Here is an 18,315-nt window from a genome sequence, read left to right as displayed (position 1 = left end):
CCACATTTATAATCATGGCTCTTTAGTTTATTCTCTTACCTATCTCCCTGATCATTGCTGCTCCTGTTTTTGCTTGTCTTTTGTCCCACTGATGCCTGTTCAGTCAAGTCCAGCTACCAAGGGCAAGTCCTACACAGATCACTTGCTGGAGGAGTAAGGAAAATTTTGTCCCATGTTGACTCTCCACAAGTAAGATGTGCTCCAGGCCGGCTTCCCTGCTTGCCTTTCCACCTATTGCTGGAAAGAAAATTTTGGCATAAAAGACTCAAAATATTTGAGTAATCTCAGTCCCTTTATTTGAGTGAATTTGTGGTCTTAGTGTTATAGCTTCAGGGCAGCCAGTGACAGGCTTGAATGTTTGATCTCTCAGTCTCAAGCCCAAACTGTTACTTAGCCATTTTAAAAGAGTGATTTTTGGAAAAAACAGCAATTCCAAAATTCAAGTTACAAATACAACGAAAACCTGTTGATTCCAGTTCTGCAGGTGCCATACAATTTAACGTCCTGTATAACCTATAAATCTATTCACTGAAGCTAACTGCAACCCAATAGTTAATCAATTAAGAATACACAAACACAGCATTGAGTTATATTCTTACCTTTTTAGCCTCTTGTCTCTGTCTTAGCATAAAACTTCGTCCATGGGAGGCAACCAGAACTTCAGGTCACAGCAGAGCCGTTCACTGCAATGGCAAACCAGCTGATGGACAGGCTTAAAACTATAGCCCAGCTCTAGGATTTGCTTCGAATTTACATTTATATTGAATTTACTATTTTAGGTATCAAAAATGCATTCAAAATTTGTCTTAGATCTGAAAACACATCTAAGAGTTTAGAGTGAAAGTTCTAAATGAATTATTAGTAGCATCTTGGTAATTTTCCACGTTGAACCAACTCAGCAACTTGAAATGAAGAAGGATGTTATTGTTTGGTGCAGCTGTGTTTTATTTGGTTTGTCCTCGGACCTTCCCCAGACTATGTAAATAAGCAGGAGCGCCACTGAGATTAAGTTCCTGCTATTTACTAGTTCAAGTTTGAGAAAGAAGAGAGAGTGTATTTTTCCACTCCTGTCAGGAAAATGAAACAAAACAAACAGATGTGGATTTTAAGACCTAGTGGAAAAGGTTTAAATTTGTGGAGGTTTTTGAAAACCACTCAGGAATAAGCTTCTGCTTTACCATGACCTACTGTACATCATGTCAGAAGAGCAAAATTGTACTAGGTGCCTTCTGCTCTGACACCTGTCTATGTACTCTTTCTTTACTCTTTCTCAAGTAATATACTCCTGCCTTTAAAATTTGAAGTGCAGCATAGCAAGTCTTCCAAGAGGCAATTGTCTGCATGCTATTCTGTGTAAGTTTATTAAACCAAATGCAAACACGTACATCAAGTTTGGGGAATTATTTTCTGCAGCTAAATTGGTGTGTTTCCAGCAAATGCTGAGAATTTGAAGCTGGGGAATGAAGGATATAAGCCTGTTTGTTAATGCAGTTTCACAGTGAAGGTGTTAGAATTAGCAGAGAGAAAGGGAGAGAGAAAATTGTGGAAAAGCTTCATCTATCTCCTTATTGCCTCCTGAGATAGATTGTTCAGAGCTAAAGGAACACTAGACATGAACCAAATCTCCTGCTGTCCTATATAGCTTTTACAATCTCCTTTTTAATAACCCAAACTGCAGGGTAGTCTGACTATTAGACAAGCCGTTCTTTTGAATTCTCTCTACAATGTGTATAGACATGATAAAAAAAACAATTCTCATTAAAGCTGCCAATGCTGTCTCAAAAGCAGGTGGTTTAAAATGTTTCCTTTACAAAGCAAAACACATTTCTTGTGCATTACACGCTGCTTAATAGGGAGTGCAAGATTACACTGCTATGTTGTGTATAACACTGCATCTTAAATAATAGGATATTGTAAGTCGTGTTGGAAATATGTTTAACATGAATCTGGAAGATATAATGATATGCCTTGAACAATTTTCAGAAGTGTTGGAACACAGCCTTGTGTGACAACCTCTGAGCTAAAGCAGTTGAAAATAGAACCTGGAATTTGAGATTATACAGTCTCTGATCTTAACTGATTATTTTTCTAGGATATTGTTCAGTCAGCATGTTGGTGTATGAAAGATAAGATTTCTGTTGTCCTATGGGAATGTTTATTGTTTATGTTATAAATTAAGGATGGTAGGGATTGAGCGCATTCATCATGCATTTTCATTTTTCAGTGAAGTTAGTAGTTTATAAGGAATTCAGGATTGCTGTGAAATAAAAGTTATGATATACAGCTCCATCCCTAAACTGTCTGTCCATATCCTTTTCCAAATCTGTTTTGCAAAAAAACCCACTGGGGTCCAGTTATATTTCTGTGCAAATTCAGAGTCTGCCATTCACTTCAGTGCGAGCAGAATTTGGTCCTTCATTGATGTGAACATTTCACTCTGTAGGTGTTCTTCATCAGCTATCAGGAACTTGTGGAATAAGAAAACTGTATAAAGTATGGTAATTCAGGTTATTATGAATAAGCACAGAAATTCATGTTATCTTCCCAAATATATTGCAGTTGCCTCAATGTTTTAATCAGAATTTGTATTTTACATTGAACAAAAAAATGTTTGTATGTATTATAATCTGCTATTAATGCAATAAAATGCATTTGAGTCTTCAGTATGCCTGTCTATCTTTATTTCACTATCTTCTGCTTTAAGAAAAAATTATTTTTATTTTGATAAATCAACTTGTGCAAACAAGGTAAAAATTGATTATGAGCTGATTAAGTTAAATAGAGTATTAACATAAAAACTTAAGTAATGTAGCCTGGCAGCAAATTGCTTAGTCTTAAAAAGGTGAATTTTAAATATGTATTTTCTGTGAGTCCTGTTTCTTCTGAGTAATCTTTACAAATGCAACAGGTGACATTATAGATAATCCAGTAATCAGTGTTTCACCCGCCATTTCACGGACTCATAAACTACTGCAATTTTACTTACATGACTCTAGCAACTATTAATGTATGTAAATAACTTGTGCAACATCTAGTTATCACTCTGCTCATATTAGCTCTTTCATACTAATGATTTATTTTCATTTTCTCCAGGATATAGACCTGCGGCTAACTGGATTTGATTTATAAGAGGGGATTCTGCAGTAAATGGCTGCTCTCTTCATATTGCTGCTATGGAAAACAGAATTGTCGATAGGATGTAGTCTGATAAATAGTGCTGAGTGAAGATGCAGCTTCAATAAGTGTGAAATCAATGGAAGATACTTACCGCGTGAAGAGCCTTTTGAGATTTTTCTGACAGGCACCTATTTAGGAAACTTGATCTGTTTCCTTCGGTCGCCCTGTTTTGACACCCGTGGATACAAATCAGATCGCTTTTTGTAGCTACACAACTAATGTGGGACCATGGCCTTTCCAAGATCCATGTGGCTGAACTGTGTATGGAGAGCGACGATAGTCCGCCTGTTACACATGGGATCGAATGCCACTCTTGCTTTTGGTATACTTGGATTTTTGCTTCACGCTGCAGCTGTGTCCTCCCAAAAATTGGATGATACCAACCCCGTGGTGACCACCAACTTTGGCAAGATAAGAGGGATTAAGAAGGAACTAAATAATGAAATTTTGGGGCCCGTTATTCAGTTTCTTGGGGTTCCGTATGCTGCCCCTCCAACAGGGGAGCGCCGCTTTCAACCTCCTGAGCCTCCGTCTCCCTGGTCAGAGACCAAAAATACCACTCAGTTTGCTCCAGTGTGTCCCCAGAACATTATAGAAGGCAGGTTGCCTGAAGTCATGCTTCCCGTGTGGTTTACTAATAACTTGGATGTAGTTTCCACCTATGTACAAGATCAGAATGAAGACTGCCTCTATTTAAATATCTATGTCCCAACCGAGGATGGTGAGTTAATAGCAGGCAAAACAGGGAGATCTTTTTATTTTCCTGTTCTATGTTTTAACAATATTAATCCACGTGTACTGGTAGCAGGCATGGCTTTCTTTGTTTGCACGCCAGCATATTACATGTATGCATGCTGCTTCTCTGTGTATGCATCTGTCCTTGTTTTTTTTCTTATTTTCTCTTTCTTTCTTTCTGTCTACACTCATCTTTTTTTTTCTCCCACAGCACGTGTATTTTTAGGTCAAAGTTGGTACCTAATTCTCATTGCCACCCACTGACTTCTGGGAAGATGCATCAACATCTTATTCATTGCATGTGCAGACACAAGTTGAGAATCTTCCGCACCTAATAAAGCAGGTCATATTTAAGTTAGATAGTGGTGTTGCATGCTCCTACTGTCTGTGATGGAGCTCCATGTTATTTTCTAGTCTTCTATTCATTTTTCAGTCAAAAGAATATCCAAGGAATGTGCCAGAAAACCCGGCAAGAAAATTTGTAGAAAAGGAGGTATGTATAAAGTGGACAAAAAAAACCAAATGGGGGAAAGATCAAAACCTTGCAAAGGAAGAAAGAATAATACAGCTGAAAGAGGCTGATTTGCTGATGCTGTGAAGTGAACTGTTAGGGATTATCTTGCCCTACTGAAGCCAGAAAGGTATTTAAAGAGAGGACCGTGTAAAGCAGATGGGAAGGTAACATTTGTAAAGCCTGAACTCGGTTGCACCTGATCATCTCTCTTGCACTGTCTCATGCTGATCCTGTTGGCAGCTTCTCTGTCTCAGTCTCGTGGTTCAGAGGAGTGTCTGTCACTTGTACGTAGATACCGTATGTGGTACATGCATGCATGTGGGCAGCTCATGTGCCCAGGGCCTGGTACTGTTGCCATTGAAGCTGCTGAGGTGTCTCCACAGCTCTGTATTCCAGCATAATGCCTATCATGTATTATAGTGAAGCAGGGCTGAAAATCTGCACTGATTTTCTACATGATGCACCCTGTTTTCTTGGAACAGTGTTAACTTTCCTGAAACGTAGTTGTGACACATTTTGTTGTTTACACACTTAGAAAAGTGAGCTCTGATTTCCTCTATTACGTGATTATAGCTCTGTTTGTAAAGCAAAACATCTCTTAATAGGGTGCAGGGATATGTTAAAATATTGTGACCTGGTACTTTGGAAACTAGGCTGCTTTTGGAAGCTTTGGAGACTTGGCTTGTGCCCTTTTCGCCTCAGTAGGAGAGAATTTGCAGATTTCTTTGAATGTTTGCAAATTTCTGAAGCAGTTGATCTGCAATGGAGAAGATGCATTTTGGTACTGATTTAAAGTAGGAATTTGGTACTAGTATAAAGAACTAATTTTATATTACTTTACACATTTGTTTTACATTGAAGTATTTTTCGTTATTGTTTTCTTTAAAATAATATGTTATTTACTAACTGGACTACATTTGGATCTAGAATACTTTTTAGGGTAAACAAAGAGTAGTGTGCATATACCTAGTTGCCTATTAGCTGTAATCCATATTAATAAATTAATTTTGGCAAAGTTTCATAGCAGGAAATTGTTTAGAGTTGGGCAAAGTTCAACTCTATAAACTCTGTATTAGGTTTTTAAGGCGATATCTAGACATCTAAATGAAGGTGGCATTATTTTCCAAAGTTTTTGCTTTTACGGCTGCTACTGACTGTTAGTTGTAGCTAGATGCTAATGATAAATTGTTAATTGTGTTTGTTCAAAGTGAGCTTTTTAAGATGGCTAAATCCACTTTCAGCAACTTAAGGCAATTTGTTTTTAAAGTGTCAGAGTTTGAGGCACCATCTAATGATTTTTATAGGGAATTTTTACTCCATGCTGTAAAAATTCAGTGGTTTAAGCTGGATTCCCAAAGTTGGAAACAAAGATAATCAGGGTACTGTGAGCAACGTCACTTCTTCTCACATCATTCAAGTTAGAATAACTGCTGTCATTTATATGCATTCAATTAATGTGCAGTGCTGCAGCAGTTATTATGCAGTTCATCAAGCGTGTGTAATTAGCTGAGCAACTTTCACTTCCTATCACCCAGATGCTGATTCACAAAGTCATAAATAAAGATGCAGATCTCCATCATTGTTCTCAGAAAGCATCTTTTCCTATGAGAGAATTTAAAAAAAAAAAAAAAGAAAAGAAAAATAGCAAAAATAAAAGGAGAGCCCAGTAGATGAGAAAGTCATGTTTATTGTCCTGTGAGCCTGAAGGACACTAAAGGGAGAGTTATTTGAAATTCAGTAGGTACCTTTCTAGTTAAATTCATTGCACACATAGCACAATAAAAAGGAGCAGAATCCTACCTTTTCTCGTTGACAGGTGCAGTGAACTCCTGAATACCTTCAGCTTGGGCAGCTGGCGTAGCTGTAGTAATGTCTGTTCTCCGAGTAACTCATGCTCTACTCACCTGTATATAATTTAAGATTATCCTTGGCTTGGATTGCCCTCATACCTAGTAGTAAAAGGAATCATGCTGTACAACAAAGTTGCAATAGAGTCCCAACATCTGAGCAGCAACAGCAGCTTGGAAATAGCAGTCATTTAGGTTGCAGTCATTTCATTACATTTAGTGATGAAAGTACCTGGAAAGAGAAAATATGAAAATCACAGGCAGACTTTTACTTCATCCTTTTAAGTTATAATGGACAAGTAAATTCAAAGTCACTGAACCAACAACTGTATGCTATTGTATATATTGTTTGGTTCTTTGTTATTACAGGAAATAGATTGAATTAAATAAATAAATTGCTATCTAGACTTAATTGTCAGATGAGGGACATGAGAAAAATCAAAATGTTGAAGAACAGGGAGTAACCTGATGAAGATAGATACAGAAATGGAACAAATTATATCCATGAGTCATGCTAGAAATTGTAATGGGCATTATAACCATTACCCCTCGTGGGTGGGATTTGGATATGCACATTGCAGAGACCACAGAATGATTGATTAGAGCTGGTGAAAAGGAATGAGGCAATATAGTATGCTTTTTGCTAAATATGGATGCCTATATTTCAGTATACTTCATTTTCAATTTAGTGATTCAATAGCTTAAGAAAGATCATCTGTTTTCATGTCTTTTGCTTCAGGTACGTGAATGTCAGAGGTTACTAATTGCGTTATGCATATGCATAATAGCAGAAACCTCTCTATTTGCTAGGCCTGGTTTTAGAAAATCTGTGCAAAGGCATCTAATTAATTTTCTGTAATTTTTTTTAGAGGCTAGATACCATAATTCTACATTTTAATATAACTTAGGTTATATTGCAGGCAATACCATTTTACTCATTGATATTAATTATACTGTTGATTGTATAGTATTTTCTGAATTCCCTTACAAACTTTTGCATAATTTCTGGAGAATACCTGAATAGTTTTGTGCTCTGGTATTTCAGGTTTCTATTTTCCTTTATTGACAAAGCACAAATATTTTACTTGTCATCCATAACGACAGGGTAACTTATCTCTTAGGAGAACTGTACATCCTGCTTTAGCTGCGTGCCTGTGCTTTTTTAATATTCTAATTTCTTTGCATTGCAACTGTTAGCACCATGAAATTCCTACTTTAATGACAACTACATGATGAAAATTTGAAAATTATCACTAACACGACCACTAAAAGAAACCCCAGGTATTGTGTGCTCTGCATTTGGGGTTACAGTATGCTCTTTCTTATGAACCTGTACTAAAGCCTTCATATTGCCTGAAGATACCTGAATGTGAAAATGGGGACGTGTAGTTTTTGTAGATAGTATGATATATACTCAGTGTTATGGAACTAGGCACATGCAGTTTTGGATACATTAGTATTTGTAGGAGAACTGGGAGCAGAATAAGGAAAGAAATCACTTGATCCTTACTTTTATGTTTAGGAATTATCGATGGCTAAGAGACCACCCAGCATCACTGACTTCTTCACATGTGGATTCTGTTTCTTATTCTAGTCGGTGCAGTGAATAAATTTTAAATGCAAAGAATTGTGATCTAAACTACCTCATTTGAGAGGGTAGGATTAAATAGCCCTATTAATATTTATGCCTCCTAATGGGCTACTTGATTTTCAGAGCAAAGCTCCCAACACTGCACTTTCTGGGTTATGCCTGTGGTTACTATGGACGCATAGGAACATATATACATGTGTACATACAAATGCATCACTGGAAATGAAACACGAATCACAGTGCTATAAACTCATCCTGCTTTGATCATTCATTGTTTTCAAGAGAGAATATGTCATGTCAGTTGTGATTCATAAATGGCACTGACAACTTTAAGACTTTGAAGCTTAGCAATATGAAATATTATTTACAAATCTAAGTAGAAATGAAAAGACCCACGTTTATCCTGTTGCAATGTGTTTCTGTTGGGTGGTTCTTCTTCCAACATTCCATTTAACTATCTTGTTAATTATCAACAAATTTTGGAAAAAAGGAATTAATGCAACACGTGCAGTTCCTATGGACTTAATTTAATTATCTTCTTTCTGTATACCTGCTTCAACTCTGAAATCAGTCAGAAAAGAACAGTCTGAGACCTGTTAAAATATGTTTCTGTTGGCAAAATATGTCAAATGATTAGTGGATTTTTTTTTTTTCCTAAATACGTGATGTAGAAAATAACATCAAATTAATGGACTCGTAGATGGTATATTGTCAAAACTGATTGAAATATTCTTTCTCCATGGCCATATAAATGAAAAATATGAAATCTAGGTTGTGAGTTTCCATCGCTGTAGCCTCAGCTATGTCAAAATACATTGCATTGCCAGTGGGCTAAGAAAATGCTTTTGCAGACTATTCCCAGGGCTCATGGTGACTTGAGAGTGAGTTCCAAAGCCCACAAAAAAAGTGAGTGTATGTCTTCATTAGGCTACTTTGAATTCATAATGAGTTATTTGCCTGTAGTATATTGGTGTCAGTGGTTGCCTTCACACATTTCAAGTTTTGCCCCGTTCACTCTTGCTGGCTCCTGGCTGAAGAGCCCTCATCCCCATTTTGGCCTCGTGAGGTCAAAATTCATCCCTGCGGTATCAGTGGGCACAAACATGGTCCATAATCCTGACCTCCAGTGCTATGCACAAAGACACTAAGATTGTTCTATTTTTCTGTTGCTTTTTGAAGCACTGTATTCCTGTTTTTCTTTCCTCAGATACCACTGCAGCATTTCCTATTGTACTAGTAATAAATGGAAGAAGATAATGAAGCAAACATTGTCTTGTACAGACCTTTTCATCCCTTCACAATCTAGAGCTGTTAGTGTCAGTTAGCAGCATTTTTCAAAGACGTGCAATAGGTTTACGTCATATTTGAAATAATATAAAATGCTTAAACTCTGATGTAGTTTCTGCATTCCCCTTTCTGGATGAGCCAATGCTTGACAAGAGAAGACTTTGCAGACTGCATTTTAAGACTCCAGCCATCTTAAATGCCATCAACACTAGTTAAAATCCTCTGCAAATGTCTGGTTGTTCAGGTCAGCTCTTGCTGACCACACAGTCATGCTGTCATTGCTTTGTTCATACACCTTGACAGTGCTTATAGCTCTATCAGGTCTTAAATTCCCATCTAATTCCATTCCTTGTCTATTATTTTACTGCTTGCTTTTCATTTTTTACGTCCTCCCACACACAGGCTCTAAAATAGTCCTGTTACCCTGATAATACTAAGATAAACTGGTTTGTCCTTCCCCTGGCCTTTCTTGGTTTGGACCAGTTGTACTCAGTAAGCAACTGTGAGATGGTGGTCCTTTCAATCTGCTGGTTTCTAATTCATTCTTTAAAGCTAGAATGGCCAAATACTATAAAAAAATAGCCACTTAAGTATGTTTGTATATTTTCAGGAGGAACATTTGACTAACTAAAATGACTTTAGAGTAACCATTATTTTCTGCTTGCCATTTTTTGGTCATATTTTCCTGCTATTGTATTACTATTCCTTTGCTCTTCTCTGTGCTCATGCTCTTAATTTCCTTGTTTCCTTATCATACACATGGATAAAAATATTTTTAGTATTCTTTGTGGGTTTTTTTAAGCTTGAAACATGATGCTTACATGTGCCAAACCATTCTTAAGGATCATCTCAATTATAATGTTAATAATCTGCTTGTAACTTGAATATTGCTCCAGTATAATTTTTTTTTCAAATTCTTTTCACTTTATTCTTTAGCCCTCTTCATTCTTGCTTTATGTTGTCAAATTTACATGTCTTCTCTACTTTGAAATGTATAGTATTATTAACTATACTCTGCATTCAGAACCCAGCTACTTTAATGAGCTTAACATAAATGAGATTTGTTTTTGGGATATAAAACCATTTACTTCTGTTTTAATACTAATATCTCTTATTTTACTTTCCATGCTTGAAATAATGAAGATTTATCCTAAAAAGAAGCGGTGCTGAACAATACAAGGCTAAGGGAAGTGGGACAAAGCTGACTTTAAGCCATGTTTAACACATTGCTGGGACTGGAGTGGTCTCTGCCCAGACTCAGAGCACCTCAGGGATGCTCTAGGTGAACACAGACATTGCAAGACACATGGAAAGGGCATATTGCAGGTGCTGCAGCTGATTTTCCCTTCCAGAGTTTTTTTCCAGTGTTTTGAAACATTTCAGCAGTAACAGTAAATCATGTTGCTAATTCCTCTGCTGTGAGAGTTCTTTTGATATCCCTTTATGCTATCAGAGCAGTAATCAGAATCTGCCCTGTTAGACTTTTCTGTATGCTTTTTATTGAGAGCGGCTTTTGCCTTTCCTATTCATACTAATAGAGTAGTGAATGCATAGTCAGTTTAGTCTTAGGAATATGTTTAAAGAGAAGGAAAATTACCTGGCTGAAGAATTTCTGGTTCTTTAGCTGATAAAGCTCTGGAAGAAGTTCCTGTATTGAAAGACCATTGCCTCGTAAAGGTCTGTCCATCAAGGGAAGTGCAGAGAGAATAAATCTTCTGCAGGGTTTCTGTGTTAGCAGGGGTATAGCCAGCAGATTTTACCAAAAAAGACACATTCTGGGAGAAGATCATAGCCGGAATGACTGGGAAGCTTTAGCAGCAGCTGTGCTGGAGTGCAGTGCCCTGAAGGAAGGCTCGCAGTCCCTCAGCAGCTGTCAGGGACTCCTCTGCACGTGGACCTTTTCCCGAGCATTTTATGGCTCTCCAGGATCTGCCCTTTTATGTTGCAGAGGAATCAGAGAACAGTTTCTATGCTGTTTTGGGTGCTATTCACATCTTCCTTCTCTCAATGGTCATTTACAATTTAGTGTCTCGTGAGATGCTGAGGTATCATAGGATTATTAGGTCTGAGCTATGTTAATGTCAGTGGTTTTGGATCGGGCCCTGCAGAGGCAAACTACTGAGGTCTCTTGACGTGATCTAATATTAGTTTAAATATTTTTATCCTTATTTTATAATGTGTGGAAAATCATATCTATAGTGGATATAGAGATAATCTAGAAAGGCAAAATCTATAGGAGAGAGACAGCCATTTATGATCTGTATTTGTTTTCTGGAAAGCTTCCATTTGTTATGTTTCACTCTTTTTGTAAAGACCTTCTTTAATTATTATCTGAAAATCAGGTATTTATGTAATTACCATAATTATATCTACACATCTAGTGTACTTGCAATTATTTCATTAAAAATTGTAATTATTATACAATTATAGGGGATAATGACGTCCTTGTAACATGTTGCAGAAGCACTAATTAAATGGTGTTGTAAATGAATTGGAAGTGATTTTGAAGTTTAGAATATTGTTTTATCAGAAATATCTGAAGTGATTCATCCACATTATGAACTGGCAGTAAAACCCCTGTGAAGTTATTTTGAGAAAAGACCTCACAGAGCTCATGTAAAAGGATTTGTCTCTATTGCCTTTCTGCCTTTACTTTCTGTTCTGTATATTCTTACACATAAAAACTGTCTGCAGATTTTTAATGGAAAGGTGCATTGTGTAAGAAGATCGCACAGCTTGCTGAATCCTTCTAGAAGGCTTAGCCCAGAGCAAATAGGATGTACATGCAAGTACAGTCTGTACTTAGACATCCTTCTTCTAAACAGAGGGAAAACCCTATCTAACAGTTGGTTTTAGATGATGAAAAAAGCTCCTTTAAATATAAGGAGGTTTTCATTACATGCTGAGTTTCGATGATCTGCTTATATATTGGAATGTCCAAATAGTGCAACTTCAGGTATTGGGGAAAGCGAGACAAAATTCCTCTTATAGCAGCAGTCCATGTGATGCTCCAAGCACAGGAGGTGGACAAAGCAGTGTGGATACAGAGGAAGCCTATGGAGCATCCCTTTCTCTCCTCTAGAGTGCGTGAGGAATGACAGGCAAGGATAACATATGTCTGAATATACCATAACCTCAGGATCGCAGATTTGTTATTCTCTTTCATGTCAACTTTCTGTAGTGTACAGATGATCTCTCCCTTCAGTTAATTTTAAAGGTCATTGAAAACGGCAATAAGGCATATCTAATTTTTAGGCTTATCATTCTGGTGGGTTTTTTGTTTTGTTTTGGGGTTTGTGTGTGTGTGTGTGTTTGTTTGTTTGTTTTAATCTAATACAGTGTGTTCTTAAGTGATGAGTATATAGTCATGAGTATATAAATGTACCTATGGCATGACTGGCAACTGTGCAGCCACCCTTACCACGACACCCTTCTTGGCTTTGCCTCTGCAGACAGCAGCCCGCCGCTCTGGGCACACTGGATCTGTGCACAAACCAGCTGGAGAGACCTCCCATCCCTCTTGCATCCGGCCGCTACCTCCCACCCACCAGCTGGGGCTCCTCCTCTGGTCTTAGCTCTCAGCTTTGTGAAGGGAATGACTCATGCACATTGTTCCCAGTTACTTCAGATGCATTCAGGCAGGTTAGACAAACCTTCTGCTTAATTCAGTTAATTCACGTCAGCTCATTTTTGCTTGAGCCTGATTAAGGAGCGTTTGCAGGATCTGTGCTAATGCAGAATTTTAATGTCCAACAAATAAATGGAAACAAAGCTCAGAGAGCCAGGTGAGCCTGGAGGTAGCACTAGTATCTTTCTGTGTCCCAAGCTGAAGAAAGACCATCCATCCATGGCCTGAGAAGAGCTCCCTGACTGTACCATCTTGTGTCAAGGTTCCTTGCTGAGGCAGCCAACACAAGAACCCATTTGCTTATATGGTTGTAGTAGTTTTCCAAGGACTTGGTGCCCTTTAACCAGAAGCTGAGCACCACTGTTGTTGTCAAGCTCCCTTCCAGTACCCTGGCAGGAATTTTTTTAGTTTCTGCCAACGCTACTCTTTGCTTTTCAGTCATTAATGTATTAGTATTAATGTAGTGAACAGATCAACAGAATATGTCATTTGCCGGCTGGATCTAGCTGAACCAGTGAGAGTTTAGTTACTGAGAATCCTCATTCCCAAAACAGTAGTTTTAACAAGATGGACCCAGTGGTAAGGGAATACGAAACATGCATTTGTCTATGTATATGTGTATATGTATGCAGTCATACGGAGATTTGAAAGCTCAGAGGAAAGCTAGTACAATCTGTCTTACTTGATAGCAAAATTGATACTTCATATGTTTTCATATTTATTTTAAAGTGCCAAAATGAATTTGGAGGTGTTTGTTTTGTTTTGTTTTTTAATCTGAACTTAGTTGCTGCAGGCCAGATCTAAGACAGGTGAGCCAAAAGGATGTTATGAAAGATTTTGCACATTTGTCTACTCCAGGACTCCATGCATTAACGGCAGTGCTCCATGATCTATATAGCAGTTTGTATCCATGAAATATTACTGTGTATACCTTTCGTAGAAGCAAGTTTGTTTTGTGAAATTTCACAAGAAATAATTAAACGACAAGGCCAGATTTTAAAATCGTAGTAATTTCACTGTGATGCTAAACTCAGATGAAGTACCCCTCCATATGAATCAATTAACCGCTGCACTGTGTGGAGCAGAAAAGAGAATTAATTTTGTTTTCTACAGTTTTTGGTCATTAACTGAGCTGTTGCTTAATGACAAATGGATTACTTTTAATAGAAAGAATAACTTTTGAAAAAAGAATAATTACTACGTTTAAGTGCTGAAGCATCTGCGGTCTCTTTTATATGAAGTCTCCATAGATTAAGTTTCATATAAGAGAAAAAACAAGATGCATCCATAATCTTTTGTAAAGTGCCATGAAACCCTTGACTAATTGGCAAGTCTTGCGGGTTGCAGTTGCAGTTCAAGTACTGAAGAAGGTATTACCTGCCCAAAAGCACAGTATGATACCAGATCATGGGAAATGGGTGCCTGAGTTTTATAGAGATACGGATGATTACTGAAGAGGTCACAGTAAGTGTGTGCCCCCCCTTGTGAAACTGGCCCTGTTAGCAGAAATCCCTCACATCCCTTCTGTGTGCATTATATTCTGTGTCGTTCACATGTGAAAGAGAACATTGCCCCTTGAACTGTAAAACAGTCATGTGTTTTTGACAGGCTGATTTTGTTTCTTTTCCTGATGGCTTTGAAAGATGGCTGCCGAAATGCAGTTGGGCATGAGAGGGACATTTGCTTGCAGAGGTGAGCTGGGAGACAGAAGAGGAGCTGAAAGAAGCAGGACGGGGATTTGACAGCAAAGAAGGCTCCTGACACACATGCTGAAGCAGGTGTACGCTGCCTGGCAGTGTGCAAACCCAGCACAGAAATAGGATTAAAAGGTTCTTTCCCTTTAGGCAAAATGAGACCAAGAAGAAGGCAGCACAATTCCACCTTGCAGTTTTAAGTGGCAGAAACTGTTTTTCTGTCCAGAGTTTGCTAACATATATTAGCTGCTGTTTTTCTGCCCAGAGCTTTGACATACTCAACTACAAGCTAGTTTGGCTCGTATCGGCACAACAAACAAGCAGCAGTCAAGGGAGAGTGGAAGAAACAAATAATTTACGAGAAATGCTTCATATCCTTTCCATGCTTGATATTTGCACTGTGCAAGTGGTCTGGCCCTCACCCCTGTCTGTCCAGCACCTGGACACGTGTTAGAGGACACGACACAAAATAGGTTTGAACTAAGGTAGAGGAAAAGCTAGCCCTTAGTATTGCCCGATTAAAAATGGATAAACTCAGTAGTAAGTCAGATTCTGGCCTGTTGTTTGAATTATGAATATTCTTCTAAACGCTGTCACTTCCTTAAAGAAATACAGTGGTTTCTTCTGAATTTTAAGTGACTTTGGATTGAAATTCTGTGTGAGTGATTATCTGGCTCAGTGAATACTGTTGTTATTATTAGCAATTTTGAGTGTTAACCTTTTCACTGCTAAAATCTCCAAGTACAATGTGCCATTGTACTGACACTCAGCAACTAGAAAGGTTAAGAAGTCATTGAAGCACATTCAGGAAATGTCATAATTTTCAGGCTGATGAAGTGCTAGCCTGGAAGAGAACAAAGCAACTATAATAATAATTACATTTACTTTATGCTTGCGAGGAAGACAGTTTGAAGGAGAGCAGGCCATAGACAGTAGCTCATTTTTGGTTCTGCCCCCATTAATTACATCACATTCCTGCTTTACTTCTGTAACCCCAGAAATGTGCTGTTTAAGCAGAGCTTTGTTGTAGAGGGATGACTTGACACAAAGTCAAATGTCTCTTTCCAGTCATTCTGGACCTTGCTAGGCTTTCCCATTCCTTCCCTTCTCCCCTGGCTAAGCAGCATCTGGCCCTCTCCCTGTGGTGAACTTGTGTGACTCTATTTCAAGTATAGATTTAGTTATTAAATCTGGAGATAAAGTATGGATCTGTTCCACTAATCAGATACTACAGTGATTAGAGCCATAGAAGTACTTGGAGAGATCAATTAGATTAGATTATCAAATCATTATAAGCAAACTCTTAAAGACAAAGCAATAGAAAGTAATCTTGTGTTACTGTATTTCTTTGTTTATCCTCTCTTATGGTTTGCTTGCCTCTATTTTATTTACATGTGTTAAGATGGCAATGGCACCGATCCTCATCCTCAGAACTTAGCTGGAGTACAGAATAAACCGGTTTCTGCACTAAAACTCTCTCTGTGATGCTCGTCATAGGCTAAAACATATTACTCCGTGTACTCTGGGTGAAAAAATACATGCACACAGAAATCTTACTTTATAATGCAACTGGGCAGTTTCTTGGGGAACTCATTTCAGATCTCGGGGGTTAGGCAGGAACCCTTCTGTTCTCTCACCAGCCTTTTATTGTCTCTCTGATCTCATTCTGTATTTATTATTTTGACTGTGTAATCTTATTTTGACCACTTTAATTGCATAGGCTTGGAGTTATGAACCAACACTAACTAATTCAGCTAAAGGTTTGAGGTTCACTCTTTAGCTGTTTGTTTTCAGGGTTCCTGTGAAAATAGTTTTGAAGTGTATAATAGCCGTTCCTGTCAGTCCCAAGCCTTGAAGCTGTGTTTTCTGCAGCCCACAGTGCCATTTTCTTAACATGTACCTATATATGTATACATGAGCTTTTCTTTTTTAATATATATTTTAGTAAGTACTCCAGCTAATGCTAATATACTGTTTTCATGAGAGAATTGGCAGAATAGTATACATCAAAGGCAACAATTAGCGTATTTTCATTTGACTTGTTCAGCCTATTAGGTTGTTAAATTTTGCATAGAAAATCATTAGCATGTTTAATTTGGGAAGGAAGCTCTTGGAAGAGGAGTTGTGGACATAAATCAATCGGTGAGGAGGCTCTCGTACAGTATTACAACAGCAGCTATAGTTCTGAAATATAATGAAATACTTTCCTGTATTGTTAACTGTAAATGCAAAGAGGTGAAAAAAACTCAGGGTTATCACTGGTTTAGGAGTTATCGAAGAATCTTCTGATGGTTTTGTCTGATATTAAGATCTAGAGCAAGTTTTGTGTCATATTCTTTTCTTACTGAACACTGGCATAGAAGTGCAGGTTTGCGGTTGCAGTGTACCTGCTCTTTTTGAAATGAAGGTGAAGGACATCCGAATCAGGCTTTACATAACAGAGTGCATGTTTTTCTTTTTTTCCCCAAAAACTAATTCAAGAACTGTTGCATCGCAAGCGCTATCGCCACTGTTACGCATGTTGCCTGCTACTTCAGAATTAGATGAAGTTGAGAAACTGACAGAAAAAACTGCAAAGCGCGTTTCTCCCCTCGTTATCAGGAGCATGTGACCTGACATCTGGCAATTTAGAGACAGTTATCTGGTATTAAATGAATTTTAAAAGGTTTGGATTTTGACCAATTAAAGTCAAAGAGGAAAGGTCAGAAATCAACACCAAAATAGAACAAATATTAACTAAAGATTCCATCATATGGCAGCTAATCAGGGCTTTTGTGTGCCCTGCTGTGCCAATATCTATTCAGAAGCTAGTCATTATGTCTCTGTTCTAAAAAAGAACTAATTTTGAAGACTTCACTGCACTAAAATCAAGTAATTTACTGCCCTTTTTTGCTGTGTTTTTATGATGTTTTGCCTGATTAAACATTCAGTGCTAGACATAGTGGCTTCTGGTTTTGTCCCTGCACTTTTCAGGTTCAGATTTCTTTGAGTGCAGTTACTGTTCTTTGGTGCCAAAGTACTTGATTGCCTTCATAAACTAGGATATTTAGCAACAAAACTGACATAAGTGTCGGGATTACATTATTGATTATTTTGAAGGCACAAAATCCATAAAGTCTTTTCCTTTGTGCTCCAGTGGAGAACGTGTACCTATTTGCACTGAGTGGGTAAATTCTTGGCCACATAAATGTCTATCATGAAATTCAAATCAAGTTTTACAAGACCAGGCCTGAATTCCCACCTCTACAAGATGAACAAACATCAACTTAGAAACAGATAACAGGGACTTTGAAAGTTTGGTAGATTTTGAATTTTTTCCTGAGATACATAAATATCTTCTCCTTTTCTTTGTTCTTCTTCTCTCTGTTCTTATTTTCTCAAAATATCACAGCCTCTCCTGTAATAACAAATCACTTCCACCTTTTTCATGTACTTTCTTCTGTTTCCTGCTGTCATAGTCTTATTGTGTGTGATTTGTCCTTATTTCATGTTTCCACCTCTGGTTTTTTTCATTTTAGGAACACTGACTACCTCTTTAGGGCTACAAAATCATGAGGTATTCATATGCCACTATATCCTTTAATTTTTTCCTTTGTACTGAAGATAGAGAAACTAGGACAAAAGAATGAACTTCTGCGAAGTAACACACAGAGAAGGAAAGAGACTGCATGCCATTGTGGAGCCGAAATTAAAATACCTCACTTCCTATCATGTTTATTTTTGGGAGCTGGGCTGTTTATGATCCTTCTGTGCTGCTTTTATGGTTCATGTGGCTGAAGCGGTGCTTGTCTTTAATTCCTGCACAACTTAATCCTGATCTTTCCTGGGTGCAAGTATTTGTC

General features: G+C 37.8%; 1 protein-coding gene across 5 annotated transcripts in view; it reads left to right on the top strand.

The window, feature by feature from the left end:
* Positions 1–3,402: 3,402 nt before the first annotated feature.
* Positions 3,403–18,315, top strand: part of NLGN1 (neuroligin 1) — a gene marked incomplete at both ends in the record, with an annotated part of 294,339 nt that continues 279,426 nt past the window's right edge. For 2 of the 5 annotated variants that reach the window (XM_080349600.1, XM_080349599.1), the window contains one exon: positions 3,406–3,898. In XM_080349600.1, the coding sequence (XP_080205726.1) occupies positions 3,406–3,898 (493 nt within the window). Of the gene's footprint in view, positions 3,899–4,345; positions 4,406–18,315 lie in introns of all 5 variants that reach the window. The other 3 variants (XM_080349598.1, XM_080349601.1, XM_080349602.1) reach the window with 3 other exon arrangements.

This window comes from Nesoenas mayeri (genome assembly GCF_963082525.1).
Source record: "Nesoenas mayeri genome assembly, chromosome: 9".
In the NCBI taxonomy this organism is placed as follows: Eukaryota; Metazoa; Chordata; class Aves; order Columbiformes; family Columbidae; genus Nesoenas; species Nesoenas mayeri.
The sequence above is the reverse complement of the archived record's forward strand: the minus strand, read 5'-3'. Positions and strand labels throughout refer to the sequence as shown.